The sequence below is a fragment of the Oryzias melastigma genome, linkage group LG11, assembly GCF_002922805.2.
Source record: "Oryzias melastigma strain HK-1 linkage group LG11, ASM292280v2, whole genome shotgun sequence".
In the NCBI taxonomy this organism is placed as follows: Eukaryota; Metazoa; Chordata; class Actinopteri; order Beloniformes; family Adrianichthyidae; genus Oryzias; species Oryzias melastigma.
In genome coordinates, this window is record NC_050522.1 from 19037870 (window position 1) to 19056606 (window position 18737).

The window sequence follows — 18737 nt, forward strand, 5'->3', positions numbered from 1 at the left end:
GGGACTTCACTCATAAAATTTTAACTTATTTCATTTCATACCTTTTTTTTCTTAGGATTCTACAGCCTCATGCTCTTATTTTCTGATTAGTTTATCTTAATACAATAAATGATATTTTTGCTGTTTTTTTATAGCATCATGAAGCAAAACACCAGTAGTAAATTTGCTCTTTAGAAATGAACTGAGTTGTAATGAAAATCATTTAAACTGACTGTCTTCTGATTGCTTAGATCTTCTCCAGTACGAGTCATGTGATCATGGTTATCTAGATTTTATTTTTTAATTTTTTATTAGAAAATGTATTTTGATTGACATTTATTCTTATGTCACATGTGAACTTCCTCCTTAGAAGTTCATGAGGAGGTGAAAAGAGAATGAAGGAAGTGAAAAACTCAGATACAGAATCCAACTTTAATCTCTTGAAGATGCATTTCTACATTTGTGACGTTCAGTTTGGTGTTTTCAGGAACGTCTATCTTCATGTGAGGACAGCAGATGGAGGATGTCCTGAAGAGCATCTCCTGACAGGTGAAACTTTCATTTGTCTGGACGGTGGATGGAGGTTAAATAAATAGGCTGGGCGGGACAGAAGTCTGTTCACTGGGTCTTCTGGGTGAAGGACTCCCACAGAGCGGTCAGCTGGGCCTGCAGGTCCTGAGCACCGGAGTCCAGCTTGGCCCTCAGCTCCTCCCCGCTCTGCAGCAGCCTCTGCTGGATCTCCTGGGCCTTCTGGTTCAGCTGGATCTCAAAACTTTGGGTCAGGGGCACCAGGTTCTTCTGGAAGTCCTCCAGGCTCAGCTCCATCTTCTCCCTCATCTCCTCGGTGTAGGGGGTGGCCTGGGCCTGCAGCTGGCTCAGACCCTTCTCCAGCTGGCCCTTCAGCTCCTGGCTTTTCTGCAGCAGGACGGCCTTCAGCGCCTCGGGGTCCATGGCCTCGGCCAGGGGGCTGACCTCCCTCTTCAGCTCCTCCACCCGGGTCTGCAGCTGTGCCACCAGCTCCTCTGCCTGGGGCTGCAGCTTCTGGCCCATGGTGCTCAGATCTTTATCCAAACGGACCTTCAGCTGCTCGGCCTCCTGGGTGATGCGGCTGATCACATCCTGGGCCACTGGAGCCGCCTGGGCATGCAGAGAGGCGTAGTACTGGTTGACGGTGTCGGTGCTCTGGGAGATTCTGGTGCTGTTGGAGGAGAAGCTGCTGGTTACACAGGTCTGACTCCCAAATGAAGCTTTGGGTTTTGGGACTCTTACTTCAGCTCCTGGCCGAGATCTGACTGTCGGATCTGCTGCAGTGAGTCCTCAGCCGTCTGCGTCGCCTTGGCAACGTAGTCCCAGAAAGCCTCCTTCACCACATCCAAGTTGCTCTTGGGGGGGTCAGGCCAGATGAGGTTTGCACTGCAAACTGTGGGAGAAGATTCATTTTAGCCAAAGTTGAAACACTTTTTCTAAGTTGTCAGAAAAAGTCCACTCACCGGAGACGAGAGCGAGGAGCACCAGCAGCTTCATGACGGCAGATGTTTGAGCTTCAGAGCAAACCGTAGGAACTCTCTCCTTCAGCGTCTGACCGGCTCCTGCCGCTCCTCAGCTTTTATAGGAGCGCTGGGGGGGTTAAAGTCCTGCTGGAGCTGCCCCGCTGGACGCTTCCTGTCACCGCTGCCTCTCCACATCATCGGGAGTCATTAAACTCCAACAGCACGGGCGCTCCTTCACACAGGATCATAAAACTCTTGTTTTGACAGGAGCTCACCTGAAACTGTAGACAAACTAAAATCAACTCCTCTTCATCACTTTTATTTTGGATTTCTTACAGTAGCTGCTCTTTCACCTTTGACCCTCCAAGTGTTACTTCCTGCTTTATTTTGAAAGTCCATGAGTTCACCTTCTACCTGTTCTTCAGCAGTTTGTTCCTCCTGATTAGATGTTATGTCACGACATAACATTAGCAGATTATTATTAGAACTGAGGGGGCGGAGTGCATGGAGGTGTGTTTCCCAAGGTTAGTCAAGACAGAGATTTGAACCCCTGACTCATGAAATCCCTCCACAAGGGTGAAACCTATAAAACTTTTTTTTTAATAAATATATATATTAGTTACTATTAAGGTTAAAATAAGTGCATGTGCCCTGCCCCTTACCCTAGAGCACTTCCTAAAAGACTTTATTGATAAAGTATTCACACTTTAATAATAAAATCCGGTTTAAAGAATAAAAATTAGATGAACAAATCTAAAGCAATCAAGTTTAAAGACAAGTCAGATCCTTTCACTCTGGAGCTAGCGTTAACATAACTTCTAGAGTAGATTATCATCATGTCCTTCTTTCTTAAATAGTAACCAAATATTAAAAATCTATTTTTTTTGTCTGTTGACTTCAATAAATGGGGGTTTAAAAGTGCTGTCTGTTAATTATTGCCAAATTTTTGACAGTTTAAAATAAACTCTTTTCTTGAAATAGCCAACAATTATATGTGTGCTGCCCCCTACAGGTTGAAACGAGGTATTACATTTGAATTTCCTGATTGGTCAAACCATTTAAGTCCCACGTCATGAACTGCAGCTCCAGTAATAGGTGTTTTTTGAGATGACCCACTGCCTCCGCCTGCATCGTCGGCGAGACTAAGCTGCTGCTGGAGGGGGCGGAGAAAGGCGCCTGAGATGAGGGAGATAGACGAGTCTGTACGAGATCAAGGAGTTGGGTGTTGTCCTCAACATTCGGTTGAATTTTAATATGCCACTCCTCCTTGTATGGTCTGTGCTTTTATGTCTTTTATATTATTTTTAACATTTTTCAGAGTAAAACAGATTTAAAAAAATAGCCGTTTCATGTGCACTGTCCCAAAGAAACAGATAAAATAGAATATAAAGTTAATTTTAGAGACAACAACAACACATAACCACAGATTATTTGAAATCTTGTTTATTTTTTCATCAGTGATTCACTACCTTCCGAAAAAACACACTGATGTCCTTCATTTAGCGCCAGTTATTACTACAAGAACTGTGTGGACACCGTTTCCCACAATGCATTGTTTTGTAGTCCTAAAGGCGGCTTGAAGCCAGCGCAGTACCTATTTTCTGGCTGCGCTGGCTAAGGAAGGCGGCTTGAACCCGCCCCTTTTCCCGCGAAACTTCGTGACGGCGCACATTTGACGTTAGTGACAGAAACTAACCAGCATGCACCACGCTGCAGGCTTAATAACTGTCCTTTTCCCTACCTCCACCCCTCTGACTGGATTTTCAGCTTTGGGTGGAGTCAGCCTCCATCTTCCCTGATTGTAATTGGCACTAGGGGGTTCAAAGTGTGCCAAGAAAGTATTCCCTACCATTACACCACCACCACCAACCTGAACCATTGATACAAGGCAGGATGGATCCATGCTTTCATATCGTTGATGCCAAATTCTGACCCTAACATCTAAATTTTGCATCAGAAATGGACCAGACAACGTTTTTACAATCTTCTTTTGTCTAATTTTGGTGATCCCGTGTGAAATGGGAGCCAGTGTAGTCTACTGAAGACCATCCGCCTGAAGGTTGGATGTGGTGTGCGTTCAGAGATTCTCTTCCATAGACATCGGTTATATCAAGAGGTCATTTGAGTTAGCTAGAACCGGTCTGTCCGTTCTCCTCTGACCTCTGGCATCAACAAGACGCTTCTGCCCACAGAACTGACACTCACTGGATATTTTCTCTTTTTCTGACCGTTCTCTGTAAACCCTAAAGATGTGTGAAAATCCCAGTTGATCATCCGTTTCTGAAATACAGACCAGCCCGTCTGGTAGCAACAAACACACCATATTCAAAGTCACTCAACCCTGGAGCACTATCACCGGGGGATTTTCACCCGAGCAGAAGTTTTTACATGATTTTCAAAATTATGACTTAGGAATAGGTGGACCAAAGGCCAAGTCTCCAGTATATATATTATTATTATTTTTTGTTTAGGAATTTTTTGCTCTTAAACTCCATATTTGTTTTTAGGATCTTCCTGATTTTATTTTCCATTTTGTTTTGTTGAAAATAAAAGAAAACAACTCTGATTTATCACATGTTGTGATATTTTGATCTTTTTTTATGACAAATACTTCTTATTTTGTATATCAAATAAAAATTACCAGGAAGAAGTGATGGTGTAACTTTTTCTAGTGAAAGAGTTCTAGGGTTAAGCAGTAAGGGATTCATCCACTGTGGAAGTTTAAAATAAGAAAAAAAAAAACATGTTTTTTTTTTCGCTTAGCTTTAAGTATTTTACATTGCTTTAATGTAATTTAGGGACTTTTTTTCGTTAATTGCTTTTGTAAAGCGTGTTTGTGTGTTGAGGACTTTTATTATTTTTACTTTTATATTTAATATTTTATTTTGAGTAACGCATTTTGAGTTGTTCTGTAGCAGGAAAAGTTCTCTATAAATAAAGTTGAATTTGAATTAAAAAAAAGAAAAAATAAATAAAAACTCACTTATTGTGATCCAATTCAGAATATAATTCCAAACATTAGGGATAATTATAATCTGATTCAATCCAGATCCTCAGATTCGATTGTTTTAACTGTGTTTTGACAACGTCTATAAATAAATGACCGAAACATCACATGGATTCCTGAAGACTCTTTTGCAGAGCTGAAATCTGTCGTCATAATCTTCAGGTTCAGAGTCTTCCTGCGCTTTCTTCGAGGCCACGGTCCACGTCACATGAAAACAACGGCGCTTCTATCAGCAGTTTCTTCCAAAAGAGACCTTAGCTCCTCTGCTTTATCAGTGTGCGGGTTGTATAAGGACGCACGGCGTTCTCCAGTTAAGATAACCGTTGGGTCAGATGGCAGGACTGGATCAAAGTCTGACTCTCCGCTCTGACCCACAAAGGAACAGATCTTGTGAGGAACCGAGGAGAGCAACGTCCATCTGAATCTGAAAACAAACAAACAGCATCTTATCCTCTGAGCGTTCTTATCTGCTCTGCGCTTTTCCTGTGTTTGTAAATCTGTAACCCACATTTTCTCAAACAGATCAGCATCCATCTCAGCCCACCTCATATCCTATCATAAGTGCTTCTTCTGTCAGACCTGCTGACAGAAGAAAAACGCTCATGTTTCCCCAAATGCTGCTGCCCCAGCCTCAAGGAGGCGTCTTCCTGGAGTCGTGATCCAAATCTGTGGAGGAACCTCCAGAAAAACCTGAAGGCCGCATCAGCATCAGTCCCACCTCCTTCATACACTTTATTTATCACTATTTAGTGCCTTTCCAATACATAAAGAACCATCTATTTATTTGTTTTTGTTTTTTTTGACACTTTCTTTTTATTGTTTTTTTAAAACGCATTTAGGGTAAACACACAGAAGAAGGCAGACATTGTAAATAAAATATAGGTAATAAACAAAACAAACAAAAAAAATAATAATTAAACAACTAGGGGAAACAACAGAGAAGAGAAAAAAAACAAAGAAAACAAAACACATTTTTATTTTATTTATTTTTGGTTTGTTTATTTATATAACTTACCTACCTACTTGCATACTATTTATTTATTTAACTTTCCTATTAACTTATACTTGTCTTTTTATTTATTTGTTTGCTTTTATACATTTATCATTTATATTTACTTACACATACTTATTGAGACACTCACTCATACTTATGTATTTATTTACTTAGTTACTTAATTATTTACTTATTTAAATATTTACTCAAATTTATTTATTAACTGATTAATATACTTAATCATATGTATTTTCTTATTTATTTACATACTTACTCTTATTAATTAACCTTTTTATTTGATTACTTATTTATTTACTTATTTACATACTTAGTCATAAGTATTTACTTCTTTACATACTTTCTCATACTTATTTATTGACCTAATTATTTATTTACTTGTTTATTTACGTATTTAAATATGTAGTCATACGTATTTACTTATTTATCTATTTACTTAGTTATTTATTTACCTATTTTCACACTTACTCATACTTATGTATTTATTTACTTATTTACATAATTACTCAGACTTATTTACGTATTTGTTACTTACTTATTTACATACTTACTCATACTCACTTAATCATTTATCTACTATTTTATTAAACTATTTATTTATTTATGGGGCCTGCTCGGCCCGGGTGGGTGGGGGCGCTGCTACTTTCCTCCCAAGAAAGAAACCTCAGTGGGAGCTCCACATCCCAGAACCAGATCTAGATCCAGATCATGATGGTTCCTCCTTTATGTGTGTGGAAGGTCGGGGTTGGGGGGGGTAGGGGGTGCACAGGAGGGAGAGGTGGGATTTTAGTGTTTTAAATAAAGTTTTGTTTCAACATTTTTTGGTTCTTTTGCTCATTTTTACGTTGACTTTGTTCAGTGAGTATTTGGTCTTCATGAGTCATCAGCAGAATAAATATTAAACTCAAACATTCTCACACTTTAAATTACAGAAATTTGACCTACTTTGCATTTTCCACTGCATATTTCCCAGAGTTCATTTGAGTTAAATTCTTGTCAGACTGAATCAGAATGGTTTAGCTTGGAACTAAATGGCCTGAATCTGACCTGAAAGTGTGAAGGCTGAGAAGTTTTTTATATATACATGAAAAACACTAGTAGAGCCATCATAAGTGTTTCCAAATTTATGTTTATTATTTTTATAGAATAAGTTGTAAATAATTTATAGTTCAATTGTATGTCATATTTAATGCATTTTTTCTTGTTTTAATCTGTTGTTATTTTTGATACTAAATGTGGAACCTTCTAAGCAAAAAAGGAAGAACATAACATGGCTTTTAATTCACATTAACATGAAAAATGTTCAAGTAAACTTGTTTCCACTTCCTGGAGTTAAAGATAACAAACAACAAAGAAAATAAAAAGATATCAAAACTGTTTCAAAAAAAAAAATCTTCTAAAAATGTTTGTATGTTGCAAACTTACAGGAAAGATGAGAAGAGAATCAGTCGAAGACATTTCAAGGAAAGAAGATGACGTGAAAATGTGAAAGTGAATGACAGGACGAATTATGAAAATTGAAGAAGAAGGAGATGATTTCTCTGACAGACGTGGGCTTCTTGTCTTGTGATAGCTGAGTAGCATTGACATTCTCCATCCCTCTATCCATCCATCCATCCAAGCCTTCTTCATCCTAATTAGGAAACTTTTGGGTGAAGATGGGGTACCACCTTGTCAGGTCAATTACTCAACCCCTCACTCCCACTTGAGGGGCTTTAGAGTCATAAGTTTACCTGTATAAAATATTTTTGGACAACAAAAACACGGATGAACAGAGAGAATACACAAACTCCAAGTTCTCAGATAAATAATCTATAAGGAGTCACAGCGGCAGAGAGACATCTCATCAGTTTGTCCTGTTAGTTGAAGATAAACATGATGTTCTCTAGGAGCTGCATCACGACGTCAGACTCCTGCTGCTATAAAAGCTCAAACTTGGTAGGACAGACATTCAGCAGCAGAGCTCCTCCACCAGCCAAAGACGTAGGACTGATTTCTCCCAGGGACGAAGCTTTTGCAGCGAGCACCATGAAGCTCCTCGTTCTTCTCGCCATTGTCACCCTCACAGGTCAGAGGCTCTTGTTGAAAATCTCAACACTCTGAGGAAAAAAAAAAAACCTCTAACTTATGTTGTGTCTGCAGGTGTCTGTGCGGATCACATGATGGTAGCCCAGAATGAAGCCATGCAAGGTGCATGGCAAACCAAGAACCATCATCATGGTCACCGCCATCACCAAGGTCACCACCATCACCAAGGTCACCACCATCATCAAGGTCACCACCATCACCAAGGTCACCACCATCATCACAGTCACCCCCATCCTCTCTTGGACATCCGTCGGATCACAGAGATGTTGCGGTAAGACAACCTCTTTCTTCATGATTTCTTCCTGGCTCAAAGCTTAAGTCTGTTTATGATTCTTGTAAAGTCAACGGACTTTTGGCCGCTTCTCCTTCTGGAAACCTCCAAAACTTTAAAGTGGTTTTATCCCTCTCTTATTTAGCATTTTTTTCCCTCAAAAACAACAGAAGAGCTGTTGTAACCAACATGCATTAAAATAATACAATGCAACTCTTCAGTAATTGTGCTGATGTGAAGAAAAATGGACTTTGAGACATGTCTTCTTTCCTGGGCTGTAGTTGGTTGGGACTGATGAATGTCAGTCATGCTGAGAACAAAAACAAAAATGAGCAATTACACAATTGTCTTTATATTGTTGTTTTAAAAATTCCAATAGTCAACCTATAGTCAATCTACAGTCAAACTACAGTCAACCTACGGTCAACCTATAGTCAACCTACAGTCAACCCATAGTCAACCTACAGTCAAACCCTTAGTCAGCCTACAGTCAACCTACAGTCAAACTACAGTCAACCTCCATCAACCTACAGTCAAACTACAGTCAACCTACAGTCAAACCCGAAGTCAACCTATAGTCAAACCCAAACTCAACCTTTAGTCAAACCAATAGTCAACCTACAGTCAACCTACAGTCAAATCCAAAGTCAACCTACAGTCAAACTACAGTCAACCTACAGTCAAACCCATAGTCAACCTGTAGTCAAACCCAAAGTCAACCTATAGTCAAACCCATAGTCAACCTACAGTAAACCCATAGTCAACCTACAGTCAACCCATAGTCAACCTACAGTCAACCTACAGTCAAACCCAAAGTCAACCTATAGTCAAACCAATAGTCAACCTACAGTAAACCCATAGTCAACCTACAGTCAACCTACAGTCAAACCCATAGTCAACCTACAGTCAAACCCATAGTCAACCTATAGTCAAACCCATAGTCAACCCAAAGTCAACCTACAGTCAAACCAATAGCCAACCTACAGTCAAACTACAGTCAAACCCAAAGTCAACCTACAGTCAACCTACAGTCAAACCCAAAGTCAAACTACAGTCAAACCCAAAGTCAACCTATAGTCAAACCCACAGTCAACCTCAGTCACCATTTAGTCAAACCCAAAGTGAACCTATAGTCAAACCCATAGTCAACCTACAGTAAACCCATAGTCAACCTACAGTCAACCTACAGTCAAACCCATAGTCAAACTACAGTCAAACCCAAAGTCAACCTACAGTCAAACTACAGTCAAACCCAAAGTCAACCTATAGTCAAACCCACAGTCAACCTACAGTCAAACCAATAGTCAACCTACAGTCAAACCCAAAGTCAACCTATAGTCAAACCCACAGTCAACCTACAGTCAAACTACAGTCAAACCCAAAGTCAACCTACAGTCAAACCAATAGTCAGCCTACAGTCCCCCTACAGTCAACCTATAGTCAAACCCAAAGTCAACCTACAGTCAAACCAATAGTCAACCTACAGTCAACCTCAGTCACCCTACAGTCAACCTCAGTCAAACTACAGTCAACCTCAGTACTTGAGCTTTTATCTCAAGTCAAGTCTTGACTCTCAACTATTTGAGGATGAGTCTAAAGTCTTTAAAGGTGAATTTGAAGTGAAGGCTCAAGTCATGGCATATAAAACTTGAGTGCGACTCAAGTCTAAGTCCCTATCGCGGTGTAGAGGAGCTGCAGAAGGATGTGGGGCTGCATCTCTGCTTCAAGAATCAGTTCGTTGATCCTGAAGGTATTACTATTTTAATTTTGTTTTCATTTCTACAGGGCTTACCTGGAACAAGGCACTATGTCCCTCAGCAACTATTACCAAGATCTAGGGAGGTGGTGGAGTTCTGTGACCAGTGGAGCCCAAATGGCTTTTGAGGCGGAGATCAGTAATCTCAGCAGACACCTCAATCAGAATCTGGAGAATTTTAGAAGACACTCCTTTTTCCACACGCTGTCTGCGGAGGTCCAACAAAGACTGGAGGACATCAGAGAGGTCATTGCCCAACACCTCAAGAACTTAGACTTCAGATCGCTGCGTGAGGCTGTGGAGAGGAGGATTGGTGAACTGAGGGGCCAGCTGGCACACACCTTCCAAAACCTGCTGCAAAATAAGATCGAAGTCGCCCAGGAGGTGAGTGAGAAAGTGACGAATAACCTGGATAATTTCAGTGAGAACTGGAACTCCCTGGTGAACATGTACAGCACCGTGCTGCAACAGTATAAGAAAATACTGGAAGTTAGGCTGAAAAAGAAAGGAGAACACAAAGGAGGTCACAGAGGAGGTCACAGAGGAGGTCACAGAGGAGGTCACAGAAGAGGTCACACAGGAGGGCACAGAAAAGGCATGAAAGGAGGCAGCACAGAAGTCGGGGGCAGATCCAGCGAAAGAGACACGAGAAGACCCAGCGAAAGAGACATGAGAAGACCCAGCGAAAGGGACACGAGAAGACCCAGCGAAAGGGACACGAGAAGACCCAGCGAAAGAGACACGAGAAGATCTGGCAATAAAGAAATGAGACGATCTGGCAACAGAAACATGAGTAGATGCGGCAATAGAGACGGGAGTACATGCCGCAATAGAGACATGAGTAGAACCAGCAATAGAAACGTGAGTAGATGCGGCAATAGAGACGGGAGTACATGCGGCAATAGAGAAAGGAGTAGATCCAGCAGAGGAGCCAACGAAATATCCTCCAAAGGAAGCATGAAAAGAAAACGCAAAGCAAGCAAGAGAGGAGGCAGCAAGCAATCATCTGAAGAAGAGAACAGAGGAGACACCCAAAAGAAAGTCCATGCTTGGCTGTCGGCTTTTTCCGAATCCATGGATCGGCATTCTCACTGAGACGGGACAAGAACTTTGCCATCACAGAGCTCCTCTTTACTGACCTCAGAGCTCCTTCTGAGTGCAAGGAAACACCTGTCCTTTAATCGGCAACGCCTTCATGCTTTTATTTATTTCATCTGACTTCTTCCCTCATTTAATCTGTGCTGCATTCACTAAATGTTGGGTTTTTTTTCTCGCATGGTCAGATAAACACTTGAAATAGCAAAAGTCTGAGAGATTTATTTTTGTCTACCAATGTTTTTTGTATTGTTAAACTTCACCAACTGAGAACCTGCAGGACAACAACGGTTGCATTAGAAACTGATCATAAACACAAAACAACAGATCACCCAACTATGATAACATGCATTTTGAGGAAAATTAATTTTGTAATAACATTTAAATTAAAAATCAATTTTTGCCTCATTTTAAAGTAAATTTAGATTGATTGCATTACAATTTGCCATGATGCTTCTGCCGAAAAATTCAAATTGATAGTGCAACCTGTCAACCTGTGGGCCTGACTTATTGGGGCCAAAACCAAAAAATCTATAAGACAAACCTTTTTCAATTTCATCAATTTCAACGTTCTATGGGCATAAGAAGCTGATTTTGCCAGACAATTATTCCAAGTTCATCCCTCAAACAGCCAGGAACATATGACACCGCTGTATGGACGAGCAGCGCCAGCTGACCACAGGGCGTCTTTGGGTTGGTAGTAGACAGTGAGATGTATGTATCTAAAAGAGTCATCATCAGACTTGCATCAGAGTTTGGGACAGACAAGTGACAGACCACATCCATGACCAGTACCTAAGGACTTATGCACTCAGACAAGGTTTTGGAAATGTCACTCCGGCCTGCAGACCTGTTTACCAGACGTGAGACGTATTGGGGTTTCCAGTCAAACCAATTACAACCACAGCTTGACTTGAATGTCAGACACCTGTTGCAGGTGACTCCACTGACTCCCAGGCACCGCCGTGAACATTTGCAGTGGACACAAGACCGTGTGATCTGGACAATGCAGCAATGGTCTAACTTCCTTTTGACTCACGAGGGTCAGGTCAGAAACGATGGTTGAATGATGAAGAAGGAGAGGTGTCAAAGTCAACATGGTCCCCAGATGGCTTTGGTGGAGAAGGGGAAACAGTCTGGCAGGCGTCACTAGTCAGTGCAGAACAGATTTGGTCATTGTAGATCATGGATAGGCAACTCCAGGCCTCGAGGACTGCTGTGGCTGGATGATTTCCAGATATTCAAGCCTTTCTCATGACTGATTACCTGCTTCAGGTGTGTCCAGCCAGAAATGTGGCCCTGGAGTTTCCTGTCCCTGTTGTAGATGGTTCAGTCACCGCACATTCTTACCTCAGAGACATCATAGAAATCATCCCCCAATTCCACCAGCACATGCCCAATTTTCTATACATAGATGATAAAGCTTCACCACATTGTACCAGAATTGTCCCAGCTGGACTTTAGGAAGTGGGAGTGTCTCATATGGTATGATCCCTGGCCTAAACCCCATTGAACCCGTCTAAAGCAGAGACTGGATGGTCATACCCCACGCCAAAGGGACCTGGTAGAGCTACGTATAGCACTTGAAGAGTGTTACATGAAACATGGTGGACATATTCATTAATGACACAGCACATTGATGTTATTTGGGGATTTTTTTTTTTATTTCTTTCTGTATTTAGGAGGTAATTAATATTGTAACGACACAACAATCAAGGAGGCTAAAAAATCAGTAATGATCAACTTTGGCTTTATTTTTAAAACACGTTTTAAAGGGGCCATACCATGAAAAAACAAATTTTTGAGCTTTTAAGTGTATTAAACTGCTCATTCTTCACTATAAGGAACCCCAAAGCGGTATTTTTGATCAGTTTAAGCATTTCTGAGTAATCCTCTAAAAACCTCCCATACCCACGAAAACAGCGGGTCCTCACGATCTGACGTCACATCGTGAGACAACCACCTCCAGGAAGAGTCTGCTCTGCCAGCTCTCCTCATTCATTATTAGGAATATCAAAAGGAACGTTCGTTAAAATTCAGACCCAACAGTCTTAACAGTGCCTATGTAAATATCTCATTGTGAGTAGTAGATAACTAATTACTGAATGTCAACATTTTGGTTTTCTGAATGCAGACTTAGAGGATATTCAGGCTTGATTGACGTCAATCAAACACTGTGTCCTCACAGAAGACTGAAGTGGTTTCTAATCTGTGTGGAAGGAGGACCCTGGACTCTTCTGTCCTCCAGGGTCCATAAATGAGGCTGCTGTTCAAGTGGCTCATAAATCCGGCTGATGTGATAGCGGGGTGACCTCTGACCTCCCGCGTGCTGAGCTGTCCTGCAGTCTGATGACATCAGGCCTCATCGTCCTCAAGAGCCGTTACACCAAGACCAGCTGTTCCTGCTGAGGTCCAACCATGGAGGGAGGGAGGGGCCTCACGGAGCGCTCGCGCCGCCACGGTCCAACGTGGAGCCAAAAACAATCAGGAGGCCATAAAATATGACAACAACGCAGTTCACCCGAGGAACTTCGGACGCGGGTCAGCAGCCGTCCCGACTTTTATCGGATCCAGTCCCAGTATAAAAGCGGAGAGCCGCGTGCCGATCAGCCTCACGTCAGATCACACCTTACAGGTGAGGCGCGCGCAGCGCTCCACAGAATTTCAGAGTTAGAACAACAACAACAACAAATAAATAAGTGGAGTTTCATCTTTTTGTCATGTTTGGTGTCCACGCAGGTGCTCGTGCTCATCATGAGGGTTTTTGTCGCGATCCTCGCTCTGGCTGTCCTCTCAGGTGAGTCCAGGTGATAAGAGAAAGGGAGGGGGGGGGGTAATTAAGTTGCAAAAATTGATTATTTTTCTCAGAACAGAGAGGGTACTTATTCTGTTTTTGCAGAAGAAAAATTATAACAAAAATATATTTTTGGTTCATTCTTTGATCATAAGATTAAAAAAATATATAGTATTTTGTTTATTCCAAATAGAAATGTGAGGAAAGGTGGAGATGGTTGTCATCTGCAGTGGATTGCTCCCCTAAGAAAAAAAATAAGATTCTTGATTAAATATTAATATTTTTCCTCCAGGATCCTTCATCGGGGATTAGACCTGAAAGGGAAACAGTAATTTTTTAGTAAATTTTGACATCGTTTTCAAAGGTTTTTCCGAATATTTTACCATTCTGTTATTTCTTTTTTAATATTATAATCATGTAAACATTTTTGCCTACAGAACAAAGAACATAGAGGAATCCACTCACTAAAATCACAAATTCTTCATATAAATATGTCTTTTTTATTTCATTTTAGATGAGTCACTCATAACCATTGTGCTAATATTCAAAATGTTTTCATCTTTATATCTGTTGTGTAGCCTACTATTTATTTAAACGTTTGGTACACAGAGGTTTTTCTGTCTGGACACAGAATAGATTTGAGTTATCATCACAAAGAAACACAACGCTCTGGATAGTTCTTATTATAAATCTGGACCTAAATAAATTCATTTAAGCTTTTTTGTTCTTTTCTTTTATATTTTAACCAATCTGATTGCAGATCCAACCACATATGTGATGATAAATAGCCAGTGGAACGGAATTGCACTCTTGAAACACTTGTTTTATTTTATTTTTTTAACCCAAATGTTTGTTTGTTCATGTTCAGACATATTTTTGGGTCTCTTAATGGAGTAATAAAATTTTTTTGGGTTGCAGTGATTGTATTTTAATCTAATTTGTGTTTTTTTTAAACTGAGTTTTTTATTTTCACGAGTTAAAAACCAGAAATGAATTAAAAAAAAAAACTTTTGGTTATTTTTAACTATAGAGTTTTTGGTGTTTAGTGCTAATTGTGGTTCATATATTTACATAAAGTTTAATGACCATAGCTCAAAAGTCAATCTGAGATTTAAACCTGAAGGTTTTTCTGCTCCTGATCTCTTGGATCTGCGTGTTTGAGATGTTCTCCTGTCTCATCCAGGGTGCCACGCCCGCACCGTGCCCCTGGAGGAGCTGCAGAACACGTGGGAGGTGACCGTGGAGAAGTTCCAGAATTACATCACAGACCTGAACACGAAGGCTGACGGCGTGCTGGAGAACATCAGGAGCTCTCAGATCAGCAGAGAGCTGGAGTGAGTTGTCCACCAGCAGGTGGAGCTGCACCTCTTTCAGATCAGATTACCTCAATGCACAAATTTTGTATTTTTTTAAGAACTCAAAGAACAAATCTCCTCTCATTTTAAATATGTAATTCTTAGAGGCGCAAATTTCTAATTTTTTACTCCGATCATCTTTTTAGATGAAACAAACAAACAAAAACAAAAAAACTGTTTTTTTTTCGAGGACAGAAATTTGCCTGAGTTGATGGTGGGACCGTTGAAGAGAATAACCCCGCCCCCTTTCCCGTTGCTGAGAGCTCGGAGCAATTAGCTCAATTGTGGCTCGCCCAGAGTATTTTCTGTCACAATTTTTTTTTTTGCTCCTGATTTATAGCAATTTGAACAAAGCAATAATTTAAACTTAATTTTCTTTATATATTATCCTCCATCCCAAAAAATCCAGAAAACATGTTAAAATCACAAGTTTTATCAGAGCCGTTCTTAAAACATAAAACAAAAAAGATCCTGATGATATTAAAGCACTTAAGGAAACATAAAAAGTCTAAAAAAATGATAAAACTCTTAGGTAAGTAAGTTTGGAGCTGTTTTAGAAATATTGACTTACTTATATATATGTGCGTGTGCGTGTGTGTGTGTGTGTGTGTGTCTTATTAATTATTGCTCCTATAAGATCTGATTTTATTAGATTCTGTTAGTATTTTTGTTCTAATTTCTTATAATTCATGTGTTTGCATAAAGACAACACCCATTCACATGTTTATTGCTATATAATGATTTGATTCACATGAAATGATCATTTTATTTTCGTATTCACCCTTTTTTTCAGTTTATATGTTAGTTTGCAGATTTTTCTTTTTGCTTTCCTTGAGTCACTTTAAATATAATATTTTTTTGTTTGTTTAACTTGTCTTAAACAAATTTGGAAGGAGTTGATTATTATTTTTTGTCTATCTCTAATGGAGAGGTGTCTGATTTTATGTTTATGAGGTCTATTCCAAATAAAAATACTGAATATCTTAAAAAAAATATATATATATATCATGATGAAGAGCTGAAATGAGTAAAGAGGAGATACTCTGAGGGACTCAGCTTCTGAAGTTTTAATAAGTTGATCTTAATATTTAGGAAAAACAAACTAAAACCCAGAAGAAGAGCAGGAACCTCCTGAAGGAGCTGAAGCATCTGAAAGCATGAAGAGCTGAAGATTAAAAGGACCAGAAGTAGAGTCCAAATGTTTATTTAATGAGGAACTGCAGGTAGAATTTTGTTTTTTTTTCCCCCTCTAACTGTTCCCCTCCTCCATCAACCAGAACTCTGATCCAGGACAGCATGTCAGAGCTGTCCATGTACAGAGACGACCTGCAGAACAAGCTGGGCCCCTACACCCAGCAGAGCGCCGAGCGCCTCAGCCAGGACCTGCAGCTGCTGGCGGACAAACTGCGAGAGAACATGAAGGAGGCGCGCGAGCAGGTGGACCGCTACGTCCAGGAGCTGCAGACCATGATGGAGCAGAACGCCGACGACGTCACGCTCAGGTTGTCCACCTACAGCCGCAAGCTGAAGAAGCGCCTCAACAAGGACACGCAGGAGATCAAGAGGTGAGGAAGAGGAGGCGACATGACCTCATGAAGGCTCTTCTGTCATTAGCTTTCCTTAATGGAAACAAACTCATGCAGAGGCTAAAGAAGACATCTTTTAAATTAATTTATTTTAATGAAAAAAATTATAAAAACCCATTTCATTTTCTTTTTTAAAATTAGTTTTTCTGATAAAAACATTTATAAAATAGTATTTAATTTTTCTATCTTGTATTAGTTTTTCTGATTGAATCATTTATAGATTCATTTTTTTGCACATTTATACTTATTTTTTTCCCTTTTTTCTGAATAAACATTTGGAAACTTATTAAATGTTTCTTTTTTTAAATAAAAAATTTATAAACTTTAGTTTTTCATTATCTGTGATTAAAACATTCACAAACGATTTAATTCTTCTTTATGATTAAAAGATTTATACACTTAATTTTTCATTTTTTTCAGATTAAGATATTTAAAAACCTTTTTTATGATTAAGCATTTATAGGCTTATTTAATTCGTTTTCTTTGAATTAAAATATTCATGAACTTTTTAAAAATTTTAAATTTAAATTTATTTATTTAAGTTTATTTTTTCATTTTTACTGTTTCAGTTTTTTTTCTCATTAAGAAATTCATAAAAATGTCTTCATCTTTTATTTTAATTATTCTTCTGATTAACACATTTATAAACTTAATTTTTTTTCATTTTTCTGAATAAATATTTGGAAACTTGTTAAATTTTTCTTTTATGATTAAGTATTTTTTAAGTATTTAGTTTTCTTTGAATTAAAACATTCATAAACCTTTTTTTATTTTTCTGATCAAAACATTTATCAACTTAAGTTCTTTAAAGTTTTTTCTGAATCCTGACTGATGAAGTCTTCAGATCTGCACAAGCAAAAGTCAGTCAGAGCTTCTTTCTAGACGCCTCTGTTGTTTTTCATCTTTTCAGGTACGTCAGCGAGTACTTCGGGGAGCTCCACTCTCGCACCTCCGAGAACGTGGGAGAGCTGAAGGCCCGTCTGGATCCGTACTTCTCTCAGGTCCGGGACAACGCCCAGGCCAAGATCTCCACCCTGAACGAGCTGCTCCAGTCCCAGATCGAGAACGTGAAGACCAGGGTGCAGACCACCCACCAGGACGTCACGGAGCGCGTGAAGGTCGCCGCCGAGGACCTGCGCTCCTCTGTGGAGGGGAAGATGCAGGAGCTGCGGAACTGGTTCCAGCCCTACGTTTCCATGGTTACGGAGACCCTGTAGATGAGACTGGTGACCCCGCCCTTTATGGAAACATGTTCAGACTGAAACCAACAAGTCTGTGGGGAAGCATGAAATATTAAAAGATCTAAAAGTCTGCAGTGTTGTTCATGATTTAAGAGTTTAAGGGTCACCACAATATCCTCTGAAGATGACACAAACGCACAACTCAGCTGTAAGAATGACATAAACACACAACACATTCCAGGAAACACTACAAACACACAACACATCGCAGGGAACACTACTGTTACATCTTGCTGCTGCTGGACCTTTTTTTTCCTTCCAGAGCTTTGCCTCACCTGGCAGGTGTGGCCAATGGCCCTTGATTGCCACCTGCTGTCTACTGAAGACAGAGGAGGCCACACCAAGCCAGACAGGGAGCAGAGCAGGCTGGGTTTTTAAGTTGGTGTGGTGCTGGTTTAGTTTGGTTCTTTTTTCCCTTATTTGTCCTCAGTAATCTTAGACTGCTGGGTTTTGCTATGTTAGTTTGGGGTTTGGTAGTCTTAGTTTGCAGGCTTTGTTTATTTGTTTTCTTTAGGTAGTTTTGGTTAGGCAGCCCTTACCAAAGAGCTGCTGACTCCAATGGTCGCCATGGCTGGGTAAGCAGTCTCTCTGACACACAATTCACTCATAAGAATGTACAAAAACGGTAATTTACACTTTACAACGCAACAAATTTACTCATAGAAATCCAACAAAGCCGCAATTTATCTGTAAAAACAACAAAAACGCTTTGAGAATGACAAACACAAACCCAGGAAGTGAAAGTTTAACTCACTACTGACCCAAAAAGAACATCACAAATGCACAATACACCTGGTAAAATGCCACAAACTCACAACTCACCCAGAAGAACGCCAGAATTGCACAAATCACCTTTAAATAAACTAAAAAAGGCCAAAACGAACACACATAAGAGCACCTCACACCCACAATTCACCTGGAATAAGCCCCATGAACACACAACAACCCATCGGAATGACAAATTTACTCATGAAAATGCGACAAATCTGCAATTTATCTGCACAATTTAGCATGGAGAATGACAAACACAGCCCAGGAAGGGTGAAAGGTGAGCTCACGACTT

General features: G+C 40.0%; 3 protein-coding genes across 3 annotated transcripts; 2 read left to right on the forward strand and 1 right to left on the reverse strand.

The window, feature by feature from the left end:
- Positions 1–392: 392 nt before the first annotated feature.
- On the reverse strand, positions 393–1630 carry apoa4a (apolipoprotein A-IV a). The gene is made up of 3 exons (XM_024296023.1): positions 1470–1630; positions 1249–1399; positions 393–1177 (listed from the first exon to the last, which is right to left on the reverse strand). The coding sequence occupies exons 1-3, from the start codon at positions 1501–1503 to the stop codon at positions 598–600; spliced, it is 765 nt and encodes a 254-aa protein (XP_024151791.1). The 5' UTR covers positions 1504–1630; the 3' UTR covers positions 393–597.
- A 5560-nt stretch (positions 1631–7190) lies between these two features.
- LOC112160979 (uncharacterized protein DR_0269) lies at positions 7191–10908 on the forward strand. Its single transcript, XM_024295920.2, has 3 exons — positions 7191–7556; positions 7631–7847; positions 9633–10908. Exons 1-3 carry the CDS (start codon positions 7364–7366, stop codon positions 10696–10698), a joined length of 1476 nt encoding a protein of 491 aa, XP_024151688.2. The 5' UTR covers positions 7191–7363; the 3' UTR covers positions 10699–10908.
- A 2334-nt stretch (positions 10909–13242) lies between these two features.
- Positions 13243–17744, forward strand: apoea (apolipoprotein Ea). Its single transcript, XM_024295989.2, has 5 exons — positions 13243–13333; positions 13438–13495; positions 14676–14826; positions 16125–16412; positions 17344–17744. The coding sequence occupies exons 2-5, from the start codon at positions 13453–13455 to the stop codon at positions 17648–17650; spliced, it is 789 nt and encodes a 262-aa protein (XP_024151757.1). The 5' UTR covers positions 13243–13333; positions 13438–13452; the 3' UTR covers positions 17651–17744.
- Positions 17745–18737: the final 993 nt, after the last annotated feature.